Here is a 19,916-nt window from a genome sequence, read left to right on the forward strand (position 1 = left end):
AATAAAAGTAGCAGTGGGCCACTTAGCACTTCAAATTCTCCTAACATTCAATACGATCACAGTAAATGTGAGTAAAAAGGAGGCACAAATGCACTGGGTTGGAAGAAGCTTCAGAGGGTAGTGCCAGTTCCACCACAGGCACATCCCTTCACATCATCAAGGATATCTTCCCAAGGTGGCGCCTCAAGAAAGTGACATCCATCACAAAGGACCCACATCATCCAAAACATGCCCTCTTCTCATTACTACCATTAGGAAGGAGATATAGGAGACTGAAGACCCACATTCAACATTTTCGGAAAGTATTTTTCCCTCTGAAACCAAGTTTCTTAATGGTCTATAACAATACCTTGCTATTCCTCTTTTGCACTATCTATCTATATAATCTGTCAACTTATTTATTTATTTAGTAACTTACAGTAATTTGTTATGTCTGCATTGTACTGCTACCACAAAACAATTAATTTTGCAACTTATGTCAGTAACAATAAACCTGATTCTGATCCTGACTCTGGCCTCATTGTCTCTGTGCCTGTTCCCCATAGCCTGCAATCTCCAGATCTTTCAGGAATTTATCTACCTGCTCTTCAGATACTTCTAATGAGCTAGCTTCCACAATTCTCTAGAATGAAGAATTCCAGAGACTCAAGAAGAAATTTTTATCTACCTCCATTTTAAGTTCATTTATATGACCCCTTGTTTAAGTCTTTCCCATAAATGAAAACATCTCAACAACTAACTTTGTCATACCGACACTAGGATCTTAGAAATTTCAGTAAGATCACAAGAATATATTTTAACTCTTGGCAGAAACTAGAAACTGTCGACAAGCAAAAACATTTTGATGCCTGGACGACATACACTTTAATCAAAGGCAGTGCACTTTACTCAAATTCACTCCAGAAGTCTAATGGATTTCAAAAATACTTAATTTTAAAAGCAAAACATAATGTTGTATTGCTTTTCTGGCATATACAACTTAGGGTATATTTCTACCCCAGCATATTTACAAAGAAAATTTCATGAGGATGCAAAGCAGAACTTCTCTTATCATTGTTCATACATGTTGTTTTTGGGATGTGTCCTGCTATAGAGGTACAGTGTGCAATTAGGAAAAGTAAATGGAAATAAAGTCCTTTTGCCAAGGGGTTGGAGTACAAAGTAAAATCAAGGTTAAGTTTGTGGAATTAATTACCCATGAAGACTGGTCATAACAGGGCCAGCTCTGCCCTCTGGTGCCATGGTCATGGTTATGGTGCTGGAGTCATGAATGATGTCCACATACACGCAGCCGTAACCAGGAAGAAACACTACCTAAAAGAGAAAAATGGATGAAAAAATAATGAAAAATAGGTTTATTTATTTTCAAGCTGAATCCCTCCAGCAATCATCGAAATCTGTTTTACTTGCTGAAGGATTGAGTTGCATAGTTTCTTTGACTAAACATCATTTGGTGACATTGTCATCGTAACAGAAGCAATGTTTTTCGTGAATAGCATACACAGTATAAAAAATAAAAAGATATCTACAGTGTATAAAAAATTACTTTGATATTAAACCCGTATTTTTTTGGCCAACAACATGACAAATCCCATTGCTTTAAGGATTAGCTGAATAAAATGTTAGTCTATTTTGTTCAGGAAACAGGGATTTGAGCAATAATCTCTCAAATGTAGGGTCTCAAGAATACATTGGGGAGGGGGGCCATCAAAAAATATAGACATGCAAAATCAAGGTCTAAGTCGTGCTGTGTTGTGTTATCTACTCCTACTTGATGGAGCACAGTAATAAGGTCTGCCTGAAATATTAGCTCTACCCTCAGTGGGTCGAGCAGCATCTGTGAGAGAAAAGGAATCACAAATGTTTCAGTTCAAAACCTTCCATCAGGTCCTTTCCTTCCACAGAATACTTGACCCACTGAAGTCCTCCAGCAGACTGTTTGCTGTTCAAATTCTAGCATCTACACAGGCTCGTGTCTCCAGCTCTCTTTCTCTTTCCACAGATACTGCCTGACCTTCTGAGTGCTTCCACTGTTTTTAGATTTTCGGATATTGCAGCTTTTGATTTTCATTTACTGTTAAGTTCACTTCCAGGAAAGAAATTTTGTGTTCCAATGAAAGGTCTTTGATCTGAAACATTAAATCTGTTTCCCTTTGCCTAACTTGATGAGCTTTCTGTTTCTATTATAATGGTTGCACAGTCATCATCAGTGCTGACGTGCTAAGTGAGCGCAGTGTGGACAGCAGTGTGGCTGTCAAAAAGATGAAAAGTTAACTATGTTATCCCTCCTTAATCATTAACCAGTGGTTCTGACTAGAAAGTATTCCATATGAATGTGTTGGAGGAAGGGTGTGGAGGAGTTGTCTATGGTTGGCCCAGACTGACACTGATATTGGCAGAAGCTGATTATCACTCATCTCATTTATGAGAGGTGGCAATTTGGACAAGGTGCCAGAGAAGCCTCCTTTTACGGAATGACATTTGTGACAATTCCAGATAAAAGCAGTTAAAAAGATCTTTAGACATACTATTACTGTATCAATTCTAATTAAACAAAATTCAATTCTTTCAAGAAAAACAAGGAAATTTTATGAATATAACTTCTTTCCAAAAGACAACACAGACTATCAGTTTGATAGATTCTCTCTCTAGATTCAATGTTATTGATGATGTACAGGACCTTTTAATTTCTATTCCTGTATTTTTCAGACAAGTGCTCCAGGAATGCCTGCTCTAGACTTCCCTAATCAGACATTCTGATAACCCCACCATTCCAAGATTCTACACCATGGATTTCACTGTCTGACATACAAAGATTTCCTCTTTGCCGGCTCAAGTACTTCAGATGGCAAATGTGCTGTCAGGCTAACTCAAGGCTTAACAGGGAAAAGCTGTCAGAACCACCTCATGGCATAAAGCTGTCTCAAATAGGGTGTACTCCTGGGTTCCAAGAGGCTGTGTTACAAGCTCAAGGCTCTTATTTAAAGATCATAGGAGGCTCCAATGCACAAGATCACAAGAGGCTGCAGATGGTATTGGTTTCCATCACAGACACAATCCTCCCCTCCATCAATAAAATCTTTAAGAAGAATTGCCTCACAATGGTAGCATCCATCTCTAAGTATTCTTACCATCCAGGGCATACCCTCTTCTTGTTACCACCAATGGGGAGGAGGTACGGAAACATGAAGACTCAAAATGAACATTTTAGGAACAGCTTCTTTCTCTACACCATCAGATTTCCAGATGGTACATGAATCCTGAACATTACCTCAATATTCCAATTTTTGCAGTATTTATTTTTTAATTTATAATAATTTTATATCTTTGCTTTGTACCTGTGGAAGAAAATTAAATTTTAAATTGACTTCTGTGTCAAGCTTGACTAGCTAAGTACTGCCCAAGATTTGGGTCATGATGATGACAGGATAAGACATAGACTCCAACTTGCTTGTGCTAGCTAACAATAGGTCATGCCAATAATGAAGTATTGCTGACTTTTGTCTGAGAAACAAAGTGACTTATAGCCTGTCTGGCTAAAAGGGGAACTCAATATGGACATGCAGTTCTAATTTTGTCAACCACATGGAAATATTTGTAGACTTGCAGACACCTAACAAGTGTTTCTTGAAATCACTGACCAAGTATTTTTGGCTGTTGGCTATTGCCCAAAATTTACTGTACAAATTTAAGATGTAACATGACATTGGCAGAGTCATAAGACAATGGCTCCCTCGGTCATATATACCTTATACCAAGGTCTCTGTCTATATTTCTGTTTGCTAAAAGGATAAAATCTCTTATAGTAATTTGGCAACAACATTCTTTTACAATAAAATATGGTAAATCAGGGTAAACTCTTCTATAGTACTGCTGTCACAAAATAATAAAGTTCACCTCATACAAGACAGTGATAATAAACCTAATTCTGATTCTAAAGATGCTCTCAGTAAAACTCAAGTTTTGTGTAGCAGTGAAGGATTAATGGGCCACAGTGTGTTGACAATCTACTGCCTGTACAGGGTAAGGAATAATCACTGATATTCACAGCAGTCATTAAATGGGGAACAAGTAACAGAACTACTCAGTTACCAACATCACATTTGTGGTTTGAAGAGGTTTGTGTGGTCCTACTGTGCAAGACATTGGTGAGGCCACACATGGAGTACAGCATTGTTGCCCGATTATATTAAAGACTATTAAACTGGTTAGAGTGCAGAGAAGATAAAGATAAAGATACTGCCAGGACTCAAGGGTTTGATTTATAGAGAGAGGTTGGGTGAGCTAGGACGTTATTCCTCGGGATGTTGGAGACTGAGATGTGATCTTACAGAGGTGTATAATAAAATCATTAGGAAAATGGATAGGGTGAACATATACACAGTCTTTTTCCCAGAGAAGGGGAACTAAAAACTACAGGGCATAACATTTATCATGAACACATTGACCTAGGCAAGGTGAAAGTGTTCTATTGCATTGTAGAGCAGATCAGCTTTTGGAGCATCTGGAGGTGAGTCACTCACCTCGCCTCTGACCTATTCTTACGGCTGTAGCATGTTTATGGCTGCTCTTGAACACCAAATCACTCAATGGTCTCAATTCTCAATTCCTCATGAACATCTTTCTCCAAATAGTGGTAAAAATGTGAAATACTTTGCTCCATGGGAAACCTCAGGCAAACAGCACAGCATAAGGAGCAGTTATCAAAGGACATGAGAGAAAAATGGAAAAAAAGGTCATGGCTGAGGACTGGGGAAACTTGTGTGAAGCATGAATCTTAAAATAGTCCAGTCAAGATGAAAAATCTATGTGTACTGCAGACTCAACATGTCATCAGATAAACTGGAACCCAGTCACGTGAGATATTGCAAGGAATGCTGAGTAATATTATGGCCAAGAAAGCTCACCATGCCTCTATTTCCTTGGGAGGTTAAAGAAGTTCAGCACAATCCTGTCGACTTTTACCAGTAGTTATTGATGCACCATAGAAAACATTTGATGTGAATGCATAAAGGCCTCAGGAAATGCAAATGACCTCAAGAAACTGCAGAGAGCTGTGGACACAGCTCAGCATATCACAGGAACTAGACTTCCCTCAACTGACTATCCATATTTCTCACTGCCTCAGTAAAGCAACCAGCATAATCAAAGACCCCACCCACCCCAGACATCTTTTCTTCTCACTTCTCCCATGAGGCAGAAAATACAAAAGCTTGAAAGTACATACCATCAGACGCTTGGACAGCTTCTGTCCCACTGCTATCAGACTCCTGACAGACCACTTGTACAATAAGATGGACTCTAGACCTCACAATCTAACATGTTATGATCTTGCAGAGTATCGCTATGATCTTCCACACTTGCACTGCACTCTTTTGATAGCTCTTACACATTATTCTGCATTGCTAATGTTTACCTTATTCTTGCTCAAGGTACTGTGTAATGATTTGATGTGTATAAACAGAATGCAAGACAAGCTTTTCACTGTATCTTGATACATGACAATAACAATAATTATTGCCAATGCCAATAACAATAAGTAGATTCCTGATGAAAACACATAGTGTGGGCTCCATAGCCCAGCAAATAAAAACTCAAATGAACATATATCACTGAGAAAATATTCTCACTTGAGTCCCAGGACTGTTCAGGTCAATGATGTCACTCCATTCCTCTGGGAGATCTGACGACGACGTCATGCTGAGATGGACTCCAGGAAGGCTGTCTTCAGTTTTGCAGTCAGGAAAATTCCATACATGATGGTAAAGTTCATGGTGAATTGAAGATTCACTGGGGATTTTCCGACAGTAAACTGTGCACTTTGGGACATCTAAAATAGGGCATAATTAACCCAGATTAAGCAAAAGAAAAACATGATATTCTAGGCAAGTACACAGGGAAGAAAGAAACTGTGATCACAGAAAGGAGGCTTGTATAGAACATTGACTCCAAAGATCAGATAGGCCAAATTAATTTGAAAAAGTTGCAGAAAATTCTATAGTCTTTACAAATCAAAGTATAACAAAAAGTAAAATGCCTTAAAATTTAAACATTTAAAACATGGAAAAATTAAAGTAAACTCAATTCATTCAAAACCACATAGCTAATTCTTTCCCATGTCCTTCATACTGTTCCTTTTCATTAAACAGAAAGGATTTTATGTTCTGGCACAGGACCAACAAGATGCTAATAACAAGATCCCATTGAGTTTGGTTGAGACATAAATCCAAATAGGGTAGCCCTGAGGTAGGGTTGGTTGGCATTTCCTACTAAGTTCTGTGCCGCATTCCAAATATTACAAAATTGAGAACAGTCAGAGATTATGGTGAAAATATACATCTCAGTTCCCTCTGTTCATAATTCAATAACATTCCTTGAACACCAAGCAGATTCTACTAATACTGGAAAATTAAATTTCTGTGCTGTCCTTTTTATACTCATTAAAAATAATGAAAGATACTTTTTAGATCAATGGAAGTCAAGAGTTCAGATGTGGTTGAAAATCAACTCACACGTCAACTGATTTACTTTCATTTGTATACTTCCATCAGTTGGTTCTGAAGCATAGCAGAGGAGGGAAATGTCTCGGCGTGCATTTGTGGTGGAGGTGTCCTCTTATTCTGAGGCTGAGCCTCTTGGTCTTAGATTCTTCCACTACTGGAAACATTACCCATTTTATCCAAGCCATCAGGGAAGGACAGCTTAATGTTCCAAGGAGAGAAGTTTCAAATATGACTAAAGGTGAATACTAAAGACAATGAGTGGTCATATTGGGAGAAAGTAACATAAGTACTTAAGGAGAGGATATCATGAAGGGACCGTGTAATGAGGCAGAATACTTTGGTGACAAGTGGCAGAGGGTGGTGGGGAAAGGATTTTACACAGTGTGTGGTTTATACATAGAACTCACTGTGAGAGGAAGCGATGGAATCAGATACAATCTTACATTTAAGAAACATGTAGACAGACACTTAAGTGGGCAAGACAGAGAGTGATACAAACCAATATGGGAAAACGGAATTAATGCGGATAGGCAGGGAGGTCAGCATGAACACGGCAAGCTGAAAGACTTGCTTCTGTACTGTACAACTCTAGGGACTATATTAAAATACATTTACTATTTTATTAGCAGATTATTACACAGAGTTTTACAGCACACAGAAACTTTTCTAGGTCTCAGCAATGTTGGTACACGTGGTCCGTTTAAGCTTCGGTCAACTTATTCTTCAGATCCTTCCTACTTATCCTTATTTTGCTTAACCTTGTCGGCACCACTTACTTCAACCTTTCCACTTGATAATAGGATGCATGGATTCCCCATTCTCTGAGTAAAGACATTTCTCCTGAATTCCTTACTGGATTTATTACTAACTATCTGATATTTATGGCCTCCGGTTCTCGACGCCCCCACAAGCTCTATCTTTTTTCTTTTATTGAAGTTGAACTGATTATCTCCGAGAATCAAAGCAAAATGCTTAAACAAACAGTTACCACAGTTCAGCGATATTAAATCAGATTTCTACCTTTGATATTTTCTTTCATCATGATTGCCACAGGACATCTGTTGTGAATGACCATGTGAGGGCTGGGATCCTCACTAATAGTTACATAGTTGACACCGAGGTACTCCTGATAAGTCATCACTACAGCTCTGAAACAAAGTAAAATGGAACAGGACTTGTAGTTAGCAAGCAGCCTTTACAAGGTGCACAACAAAATAATTCAAATAGTTTAAAACAACAGTTAAAGAGTAAAGTGCAAGAACTATCTAGTGGAGAGAAAGAGGTGGATTACGTGGGGGCAGCATCAAGGAGAGGATGACCAAGCTGAAAATAAACTGCAGGAACCCAGCAGTCAAAGAATGTGAGTGTGTGACTGTGTGTGTGAGTGTCTGAGTGTGTGAGTGAGAGTGAGAGTGAGTGTGTGAGTGAGAGTGTGTGTGTGTGTGTGAGAGAGAGAGAGAGACAGACAGACATTCATTCATTCCGGGTTGAGACCCAGTATCAGAACCCACTCAAGTTTTACTATCAGGCTAGTTTATTTAAATACATTTTATTTGTCTACCTGCACTTTCTCTGTAACTGCAACAATATTATGCATTCTATTTTCTTGTTACTGACATGTTGTAGTTATGGATGGCACTATCTGTCTGGCTGGACACAATTTATAGCTTTTCATTGTATCTCAGTACGTGTGACCACAATAAACTAATTCATGAAGAGGGACGTCCTTTTAGAACAGTATAAGGAGGAATTTCTTGAGCCAAAGAGCGGTGTATCTGTGGAATTCATTGCCACTGGCAGCTGTGGAGGCCAGGTCATTGCGTGTATTTAAGGTGGCGGTTGATAGATTCTTGATAAGTCAGATCATGAAAGGTTACAGATAGAAGGCAACAGAATGAGAGGGAAATGGATCAGCCATGATCAAATGGTGGAGCAGATCTGATGGGCTGAATGGCCTAATTCGACTCCTATGTCTTTTGATCTTATATTGTAGCTTTATAAAACTCTAGCTAGACTGCATCTGATTATTGCATTCAGTTCTGGTCGCCCCTTTATAGAAAGGATGTGGAGGCTTTGGAGAGGGTGCAGAGAAGTTTACCGGGTTGCTGGCCGGATTAGAGAGCAGGTGCCACAAAGGAAGGTTGGGCATTTGGGTTGTTTTGTCTGGAGCAGCAGAAGTCGAGGATATGCCTCTGAAAACTGGCAGAGGACAATAAATCTTAATTTTTTGAGAAAAGAACATCTGTTCTCTGTGTTTTATCAGCTCAATATGCTGTCTAAAAAGTAAAATGGTTTATTCTGAGCTTTCTCTGGTTGTGCAGGTCGATGGTGTGCACCAAGACTCACTAGATGCAAAACCCCAACTCAAACATTCCCCTTTCCCCTCTTTGCTGCTCCTCAGCAATATTGCCAATGGACAGCATGAAATCAGTAACTAGCTGTCAGAGGAGTTTGGGATTCACAGCCAGGTTTTTCAAGTCAGTGGAACAGCACCAACAAACTCAGTCACCTCCCATTCTTATGCAGGATTTATGTGTTTCATGATTAAAAAAAAGTATTAAAAATCTTAGCTGCTTCACTCTCCCTAAAAGATCTGAAGGCTTCATTAAAAACAGATGTAAGATAAGAAAATGGATAAATGTGGCATTTGTCTCAATGCCAAATGTGTGATCCAATCTGAAAGAGTTAGTCTGAGCAATACCTGATATTATTACAAAATACTACACTTGGGTAAAACAGTTTCTGGGGATCTACTTGACCTGCAGGTATCCTTGTAACATTCAATGTAGAAGATGTAGTGGTGGGATAGTAACCTGTCCGGTAAAATGGCCTCCATTATTTCCATGACCAGCTTTAATTGGGAACAGTCCAATTTCAATCTATCTATCCTTAAGCATTATATAATCTACTGGAGGAACTTAGTAGGTCAAGCAGCATGAATATCGGGGAAATGAATTGTCAGCATTTCAGGTCAAACCCTGCATCAGTTCCATTTGCACAGCAGCTGCAGTCTCTTGTGTTTATTTTTCTTTTATCTTCATTGTACATTATACAACATGAAGGAAGCCATTCATCCCATCATGCCCATGCCACCTCCTCAGAAGAGCTAAATGGTTAATCGACACATCTGCACCAAGTAATTTACATCAAAGTTGCTGGTGAACACAGCAGGCCAGGCAGCATCTCTAGGAAGAGGTACAGTCGACGTTTCAGGCCGAGACCTTTCGTCAGGACTAACTGAAGGAAGAGTGAGTAAGGGATTTGAAAGCTGGAGGGGGAGGGGGAGATGCAAAATGATAGGAGAAGACAGGAGGGGGAGGGATAGAGCCGAGAGCTGGACAGGTGATAGGCAAAAGGGGATACGAGAGGATCATGGGACAGGAGGTCCGGGAAGAAAGACAAGGGGGGTGGGTTGACCCAGAGGATGGGCAAGAGGTATATTAGGAGGGACAGAGTGAGAAAAAGGAGAGTGAGAGAAAGAATGTGTGCATAAAAATGAGTAACAGATGGGGTACGAGGGGGAGGTGGGGCCTAGCGGAAGTTAGAGAAGTCAATGTTCATGCCATCAGGTTGGAGGCTACCCATACGGAATATAAGGTGTTGTTCCTCCAACCTGAGTGTGGCTTCATCTTTACAGTAGAGGAGGCCGTGGATAGACATGTCAGAATGGGAATGGGATGTGGAATTAAAATGTGTGGCCACTGGGAGATCCTGCTTTCTCTGGCGGAAAGAGCGTAGATGTTCAGCAAAGCGGTCTCCCAGTCTGCGTCGGGTCTCACCAATATATAATAGGCCACATCGGGAGCACCGAACGCAGTATATCACCCCAGTCGACTCACAGGTGAAGTGATGCCTCACCTGGAAGGACTGTTTGGGGCCCTGAATGGTGGTAAGGGAGGAAGTGTAAGGGCATGTGTAGCACTTGTTCCGCTTACATGGATAAGTGCCAGGAGGGAGATCAGTGGGGAGGGATGGGGGGGACGAATGGACAAGGGAGTTGTGTAGGGAGCGATCCCTGCGGAATGCAGAGAGAGGGGGGGAGGGAAAGATGTGCTTAGTGGTGGGATCCCGTTGGAGGTGGCGGAAGTTACGGAGAATAATATGTTGGACCCGGAGGCTGGTGGGGTGGTAGGTGAGGACCAGGGGAACCCTATTCCTAGTGGGGTGGTGGGAGGATGGAGTGAGAGCAGATGTACGTGAAATGGAGGAGATGCGTTTAAACTGATGGCATGAACATCCAACACCTTATATTCCGTCTGGGTAGCCTCCAACCTGATGGCATGAACATTGACTTCTCTAACTTCCGCTAGGCCCCACCTCCCCCTCGTACCCCAGCTGTTACTCATTTTTATGCACACATTCTTTCTCTCACTCTCCTTTTTCTCCCTCTGTCCCTCTGAATATACCCCTTGCCCATCCTCTGGGTCACCCCCCCCCGTCTTTCTCCCTAGGCCTCCTGTCCCATGATCCTCTCGTATCCCCTTTTGCCTATCACCTGTCCAGCTCTCGGCTCTATCCCTTCCCCTCCTGTCTTCTCCTATCATTTTGCATCTCCCCCTCCCCCTCCAGCTTTCAAATCCCTTACTCACTCTTCCTTCAGTTAGTCCTGACGAAGGGTCTCGGCCTGAAACGTCGACTGTACCTCTTCCTAGAGATGCTGCCTGGCCTGCTGTGTTCACCAGCAACTTTGATGTATGTTGCTTGAATTTCCAGCATCTGCAGAATTCCTGTTGTTTGCACCAAGTAATTCATTCTTTCGCAACTATTTACCCCATATTTTTACTGAATGTACTTCCATTACCCTTTCTGGTGAGCAGCATTGTTGCTGCATCAATAAACTTCACACCACTCCTCCCACTAGCTTCAAAGTTCGAATGTTCAAAGTAAATTTATTATCAAAGTACATATATATCACCATACATAACCCGAGATTAATTTCTTTGCAGGATCCAAGTAAGTCCAAGAATCATAACAGAATCAATGAAAGACCATATCCAACAGGACAGATAAGCAACCAATATTCAAAAGACAACAAAAGCATGCAAATACAAAGAAGAAATAATAATAATAATAATAATAATAATAATACATAATGTGAACATGAGATGAAGAGTCCTTGAAATTGAGTCCATAGGTTGTTGGAACATTTCAGTGATGCGGCAAGTGACGTTTTCCCACTGGTTCAAGAGCCTGATGGTCAAGGGGTAATAACTGTTCCTAAACCGGGTGGTGCGAGTCCTAAGCCCTTTGTACTTTCATCCTGATGGCAGCAGTAAAAAGAGTGCATGATCCAGACCCTAATGATGGATGTTGCTTTCCTGCAACAGAGCTCCATGTTGAGCTCAATGGTGGGGAGGGCTTTACCCATGATGGACTGACTGGCTGTATTCACCACCTTTTGTAGGATTTTCCATTCAAGGGCATTGGTGTTTTCGTACCAGGCCGTGCGGCAATCAGTCGATATACACTCCACCGCACATCATCAACAAGCTTCAAAGTTTTAGATTCATGCCGAATCTTCACAAACTTCTAATAAAGTAGCAGCACTGCTGTGCTTTCTTTGTAATTGAATAAATTGAGGTTCCAATTGCTTAATGAGGCATTGAGACCAAGGACTTAAAGCTTGTTGATTAGTTTTCAGGGGATGATAGTATTGAATGCTGAGCTATAGTTGATAAACAGCATCCTTTTTTATGCACCTCTGCTGCCCAGATGTTCCAAGGTTGAGTGAAGAGCTAATGAAATGGCATCTGCTGTGGACCTGTTGTCGGTGGGCAAATTCGAGCAGATCCAAGCCACTTCTCAGGCGGGAGTTGATATATTTCAATGCCAACTCTCAAAACACTTTGTCACTGTGCATGTAGGAGCCATTGGCCTTGAGGCAGATTACCACGTTCCTCTTATACACAGGAATAATTGAAGCTTGCTTGAAGCAGGTGTGTACCTCAGACTGTTGAAGATGTTGCTGAACACTCCAGCCAATTGATCAGCACAGGTCTTTAATACTCAACCAGGTACCCCATCTGGGCCGGATACTTTCCGTAGATTTAGCCTCCTGAAGGATGCTCTCACATCGACTTCAGAGACTGAAATCACAGGATCATCCTGGGCTGTGGGAGTGCATGAAGGATCTTCCACATTTTGTCGGTCAAAGCGAGCCTAAAAGGCATTGAGCTCATCTGGAAGCGAATCCTTGTTGTCACCTATGTCGTTTGATTTCATTTTGTAAGAGGTGATAGAATTCAAGCCCTGGCACAGCAGTTGAGCATCCTTCAGTGATTCCAGTTCAGTCTGGAATCATCACTTCACCTGTGAGATGGCTTTCTCAAGAACGTACCTGGATCTCTTATATCTTACGTGGTCACCAGAACTGAATGCCTCTGATCTGGTCCTCAACAGAATGTGGATCTCATGGTTCATCCAGGGCTTCTGGTTGTAAAAGACTCTAAATGATAATGTGGGGACTATGACTCATCTATGACTATTTTTATAAAATCCATTACAACCGTGGTGTCGTCATTCAGATCTTCTAATGAGTCCTTGAAGATGGCCCAGTCCTTCGACTCAAAGCAATCCTGTAGTCACTCCTCTGTCTCCTGTGACTACCTCTTTGGTGTGCTTATCTCTGGAACCTTGCTCTTTAGACTCTGCCTGTATGCAGGTAGGAGAAGGACAGCCAGGTGATCAGATTTCCCGAAATGTGGTCTGGGCATGGAATGGTAGGCATTCCCTTTCGTGGTATAGCAGTAGTATAGTGTGTTGGGACCTCTGATGCTACAGATTATATGCTGATGGTATTTGGGCAGAGATTTCTTCAAACAGGCTCCAACAATGATTTGAAATGAGTTGGGTGGACTGTTTCTTGTTTGGTGATAGTGTCTGATTGCAGTTGGCCAATGGTGTATGTAAACTGCAGTCAGGATCACGGAAATAGAATGGTAAATCTTGGTAAATATAATGTTTGGCACTTAATTGTTAGATGTTCCAGGTCGGGAGAACATGAGTACAACAAAATGGCCACATTGGAGCACCACAGATAGTTTATCTTGGAACAACACGCCCTCCTGTTGCTTTTTCCAATCAGTAGTTCAGTTCATCCTGTGTATCAAGAAACCTTTGGAACTGATCTCCGAATCTGGCATGTGTAGAGTAAGCCATATCTTGATAAAACATGGAACACTACAAATCCTCATTTCCCTTTTATACAGCAATCTTCCCATAGGTCCTCAATCTTGTTCTCCAGTGACTACACAATGCAAACAAGACGATGGGCAGAGGGGGTCTCATTCCTGGCTTGGAGTACCCCCGCCCACTCACCTCGCTTCCAGCCATGGCAATGAACCTTCGTCTGCTTAAAGATGCCGTACCTGCTTGCTTGAGAGAAGTCCGCTGAATCCCTCAGAAAATTGTGAAATCTATCATTCATTAAGACAGTTCAAAATTACACTGCTTGAAGGGAAATCAGATGCTGCAGATTGCAGTGAAAGTAATTCAAAAGAGGTATATTTATAAGTTTTGTAAGCAGCCCAGAGAACATCGCCGTGGTTCGCCAACGCCATCTTGGATCATAAAATTGCGTCCTCTCGTCAATGACTGCTAAGTCAGTGGAAATGATTTCTTGTCATGTACTCTTAAAGAAGCCCTCATTATTACTGTTCATAAAAGGAGATAAACACAGAACAAATTTACTTTGGTGTCATTGATTTTGGAGTCACTTTCTGATTAAAATAAAGGGAAACAAGCCATGTGCCTGATGAAAATGATCTCCCTTCATTATGATAATTGATGAGAGGTATATCCTCACCAGTTACGTTTGAGTCAGTAGACTAAAATTTAACTGGGAAAACTGTTCTTCAGAATATCATAGGGATAAGTTCAAAGTAAAATAAAAATATTCATACAAACCAATAAATTAATTTAAAGTATGAAATGGGATAATAATTTATAAATAAAAGTTTTAAATACAAGTTAAGTATGAAATTGAATCATTTATAAATAAAAGAATGCACATTTATATTATTACATTTTCTGATCCAAAAGACTAACAGAGACTGTGAATCTCTTTTAGCTTGTAAATTTTTCTATTACTTTAATGGACAATAAACTATTCATTCCTCTTTTTTTTTCCTGCCCCTTACCATCTCTCTATGCTGAGTAACTAAGGCAATACAGTGATACAGCTAGTAGACTTTCTGTCTCACAACTCCAGTCACCCGGGTTTGATATAAAATACAGAATACTGAACAGTGCAGCGCAGGACTGGCCTCTCGGCCAATTAAGTTAAAATCTGCATGATCTTAACTTGTGTATCAAAATCTGCCTTAGCTTGTGTTTATCAATTTCATACCGAGAGAGATCAACAGAAAGATTTAATAGAAATCTGAGGAGACAACTTCTTTTACATGTGGAGTGAGCAGCCAGAGGAAGTGGGGATTGAGAATTTCAAAAGACAGTACTACAGGTATATGAATTGGAAAGCTTATGGTCAAACATTGGCAAATGGGACTAGCTTTGTTGGCATGAACCAGTTCGGCCGAAGGGCCTGCGTCTATGTTATATGACTCTATGGCTTTCATAACTCCTAATGTCGTTCAGCAAATTTAAACTACACTGCAGGTCCTAAAAGTTTGAGAATAATAAGAATTGACAATGCTTATTGCTTGAACAGAGCTTTTGAATTAAAGGCAGGAGAGGCACATACTGACATCAATAAATCTACTAAAAGTAAACATGCCATTGCTGATCACTTCTGTAAACGATTGGGTGTTCCTGCCAGCTTTCAGTCTATCAAGTGTTAGAGGAAATTTGCTATTTGGAGAAGTAGGATCAAGAATGATTAGTCCCAAAATATATGAAGGTAACTTTGCTTCAGATAAAAGAAGGAGAGAATTAATAATTTTCCATCAGAGAAGAATGCCTTCTAAGGAGTCCCAATGGGTGGAATTAGTTAGTTTTCTTGAAATATCAACGTTGAAGTGAAATAATTTTGTAAAGCAGAGTATGTTAGAAAGATACTTTTGTTTTAAACAAACACTACTTTAACTGTACCTGGAACAAAATCCATTTTCAGTGGAATCCCCAAGAGGCACGGCTACACTTTGTCTTGGAAAATCCTGCCTAATCACAAGTGGCAGGCTCCAGTTCTGACAGCTGCCTGCCCCAACACGTGAAGAGTAACTGAGCAGAAGATGCTTCTGGGGCAATGGATCATTTAATTCTGACAAAATTCCACCAGCAACGAAGTCCCAGCAAGGAATGGAAGTGGGCACACCAGGAGATTGGGACCTTGCTGCTGGAAGGCTAAATATAGCACTCTCTGGCATGTAATCACACTGAAAAACAGAAATTATTAATTAATTATTATTAATAATAATTGAACAACACCATAGAAGGAAGTTGTGCATTTATTTAGTGACTTTCGCCAACTTTAGCCTTTATCTGATCTCACAGATGAATAATGAAAATCGTGTTCATTAGCACTGCAGTGAAAGAGAAGTTGGGTTATAGACTGAAAATACAGTGAACAGTAGTTTCTCTATTTGCAGTGGTTTAACATCTGCACATTGAACTTGGCTTCTGAAATTCAGTTCCACTGAGGTCAATGGAATCAAATATCATAAGTAAAGTTCAACATGCATACATAATTATATTGTATGCATGACACATACATTTTCTATCTCCCCAAGTCTATACAATGGGACTTGAACCCCACAGAGGTGAAAGACCAGTGTGCAACAGCTGACACCTGAGATAGACTTAAGAAATTAAATTAAATTACATTTCAGTAATATGCAAGCGTAACATCTTTTCTACAGCAAAAGGTTAAAACAAAACGGCCATTTGGGAACAGCTTGGTTAAAAGACATTTTTGTTCTACTTATGTGGTGTTCATTTCCTCTTCAAGTCTTATCCAACCGAGGAAAAGGGGGACTTCAACCAATGGGTTGATGCAAATATAGAAACCACTTGTCTAGCTGTAGGAAAGTTGTTATTAAGATGGAAAGGGTGCAGAAAAGATTGACAAGGATGTTACCAGTACTAGAAGGCTTGAACTAGAATGTAAGGACAGAGAGGATGAGTCTTTTCTCCCAGGAGCGTAGGAGACTACAGGGTGACCTTATGTAGGTTTATAAAATTGTGAAGGGCATAGATAAGGTGAAATATCACTGTCTTTTTCTTAGGGTAACTAGGGTAGGGGGTCTAAATACGAGAGAAAACGAGTTTAAGGTGACAAGGGAAAAACGTAAAGGGATCTTAGAGAAAAGTTTTTTCACACAGAGGGTGGCAGTTAAATAGAATGAGTTGCCAGATTAAGCTGTCTTGGCAGGTATAATTACAGTGTTTAACAGTTATTTAAACAGGTAAATGGATAGAAAAGGTTTAGGAGGATATGGGCCAAACACAGGAAAATGAGACTAGCTCAGGTAGATACCTAGTTTCATTTGCACCAATGTACTTTGCACCGTTCTATTGCTTTGTGTTTAACACTGTATTTATTGCTATACTTATTGTTACTATTTACACTGTTTATTCTGAGAGCTTCGTCTGAGCAAAGAATTTCATTGCATCCTGGTGTATATGATAATAAACGAATCTGAATCTGAAATAGCATGTATAAGAGCTGGACCAAAAGGCCTGTTTCCATGTTGAAAAACTTGATGTCCTGTGGTGCTTTACCTATCTTTAGGACCCTTACTCAACCTACAAATAACAGGTCATCTAACAACATTTCATGTATCACCTAATAGTCAAATGTTCCAATTACAAATAAGAGAAAATCTGCAAATGCTGGAAACTCAAGCAACACAAACAAAATGCTGGAGGAATTCGGCATGGGCCAGGCAGCATCTATGGAAAAAAGTACAGTCAACGTTTTGGGCCAAGACCCTTCGGTGGGACCTGAAGAAAGATTTTCAGGAACCTTATCAAATAAAATCTGATTCTAAAGAGGAATTAGAGAACAAATAACCAAAAGATTGGTGAAAGGGTTTGCTTCTAAGGAATGAATGATAATTAGATAGCTGAGATGTCAAGAGTAATGAGAAAGAGCTCATTAACATTAACCACAATGAGCTGGGCCAAGATATTCAGTTCATTTTGATGTATCACAGTTCTATGACATTGCAAGTTTTTTATAATTTCTTTTCCACTTCAATGAAAGTTAGGAATAGAAGGCTTGGGAATATACCTTAGAAAAGTAATTTGAACATACTTTAATCAGCGACTGTAATCTGCAAAGCAACCTGTGCTTTAATATAAACAGAAACACTCAGTAGGTCAGGCAGCATCTGTGGAAAGAGAAACAAAGCTACCATTTCAGGTTCAAGATCTTTCTTCAGAACCAGATAAGAAAGATAATCAGTTGCAGAGAGGGTGAGGAAGAAATATCTCCAGTATCACGGACATGTTGGGCAGAAGGGCCTACTTCTGTGCTGCACTGCTCTATGATTCTATGACAGGGTGAAACCAGGGTTGCCTTTGTGAACAACCTGCTATTCCAGTAGCTCAATCAGTGAAGACAATATCTTGAAGCCTCAGTCTCAGCTTTAGCCCAGCATCAGTGAACAGGACATGAGTAACATCACTAGACACTTCCCAGGTATGGATGGTTGAGGGTCAGCGCAGATTTTGTGGGCTGAGGAGCCTGCTTTCATGCTGTGTATCTTCATGATTCTATATAATCCCACAACTGTCTCAAAAAGCCAATCCAGATGAAGTGTCTTGGCCCAAAACATCAATTGTTTATTCTTCTCTATAGATGCTGCCTGACCTGCTGAGTTCCTCCAGAAAGTTGCATATGTTGCTCTGAATTTCCAGCATCTGCAAAATCTCATGTTCATCATGCCTTTATGGCTACCATGCTTTCCAACATGGAAAGTACAAACTTCTCCCCGTGTGTGATCTGCACATTGTATTTTTAAACAACTGGCTAGCTGGAAAGTGGCTGTTAATAGAGTTTCCTACTTGTTTTGAAATGTATATGTCTTACTTCAACGAGCATGTTAAATGTCAACAGATGACAACGGTGGAAGGGCAGTGTTTCTACCCTCAGGGTAACATGCCAAGACCACAGCTGCCAGTATGCAGAGGGTTAGTGAAAATAAGTCCAGCCTAAATGAAGGTAATAAATGGGCATTAAACGTCTAATATAACAAAGGCAGACGTCTCAAGTTACAACCGAATTATTCCTGAAAAAAATTTGGTAACAAAATCTATGCAATGAAACTGGGTGTAAATCTGTTAAAGACTTCACAAGTTACTGAAGTTACACTGAAAGCTATTCGTTACAAGACAGGGGCATGTCAAGTTTTGAAAGGAATTTATATAATAATTTGGCCATATCATTAAATAGCTGGAAATTTGTAAAAGATTTGTCAGTTAAATAAAATCTGCTGAGACTGCTATCTGTTAATTTATAGCAGTTCTAGATGTGCAGATTGCCAATTTAAGTCATGTGATTTATAAAATTAAACGATCACATTTACAAATTATGCATCAAGGTCTATAGAAGAACAGTTCCAGTAGAACTCTGGCAGAGGGTTTATATTTATAGCCACAAACCTCCAGCCCTGCTCTAGAGTCTGCTTGCCTACTCTAAATCCATCTGGGGAATGGAGTTGGCTCCGTGCCCTGACCACTCAAAGAAAGTCTCCACCACTGACTAAATAAGTGGAGATAGTCCTTCCCAAGGTGGGTGGCGATTCAGTTCTGCTGAGAAAACAGACGTTTGGTAGAGAGTAAAAAGACTGCTTTAAACTGTTGTAAACTTCACCTTCCCTCTAGTGGGACAGCCATTCTCCACTGGAAGTTTATTAAGGAGCAGATAAGACTGAGACTTCAGACAAACAATGTTGAGAACGTGGCTCTTACTCTTCCCACTGGCCAGTAAAAAAGTATCCAATGTGGAAAAACTATCCCAATAATCACAAATTATATCAAATTTGAAATGTCATTTGATTCAATGGTTTTGATCAGGAATTATAACATCAATCCATTAAATTTACACACATTTTTGAGTTATTATCTTCAAACTTTCATACTTGTAGCAATGTGTACAGCCTTGCTTCCTTCAAAGGACTAAACATGACAGCGCAAAAACTAATGAAAGGTTCAAATTTTTTTCACAAACTTTCCACCAAGTTCTTGTTACAAGAATTGAAAAATCCTATGTCTGATCCAGATAACGTGGGCAAACTTTATGCAAGCAGTAGTTAGAAACATAGAAAACACAATACAGGCCCTTCAGCCCACAATGCTGTGCCGAACACGTACTTACTTTAGAAATTACCTAGGGTTACCAATAGCCCTCTACTTTTCTAAGCTGTAGTTATGATGTGGATTTCAGGGCTAAAACATAGGAATTGGACAGCCACCTAAAAGTAATTTCAGGGCTAAGGGAAAACAACAGGGGAA

At 40.2% G+C, this 19,916-nt stretch overlaps 1 protein-coding gene across 4 annotated transcripts in view; it reads right to left on the reverse strand.

Moving 5' to 3' along the window:
- LOC134352539 (intermembrane lipid transfer protein VPS13B-like) overlaps window positions 1-19,916 on the reverse strand; it is a 1,085,891-nt gene that overhangs the window by 27,719 nt on the left and 1,038,256 nt on the right. For all 4 annotated transcript variants that reach the window (XM_063059809.1, XM_063059800.1, XM_063059806.1 and 1 more), the window contains exons 52-55: window positions 15,552-15,835; window positions 7,524-7,651; window positions 5,631-5,830; window positions 1,196-1,314 (exon numbers count right to left, since the gene is read on the reverse strand). In XM_063059809.1, coding sequence (XP_062915879.1) covers window positions 1,196-1,314; window positions 5,631-5,830; window positions 7,524-7,651; window positions 15,552-15,835 — 731 coding nt within the window. The remainder of the gene's footprint in view (window positions 1-1,195; window positions 1,315-5,630; window positions 5,831-7,523; window positions 7,652-15,551; window positions 15,836-19,916) is intronic.

The sequence above is a fragment of the Mobula hypostoma genome, chromosome 1 (assembly GCF_963921235.1).
Source record: "Mobula hypostoma chromosome 1, sMobHyp1.1, whole genome shotgun sequence".
In the NCBI taxonomy this organism is placed as follows: Eukaryota; Metazoa; Chordata; class Chondrichthyes; order Myliobatiformes; family Myliobatidae; genus Mobula; species Mobula hypostoma.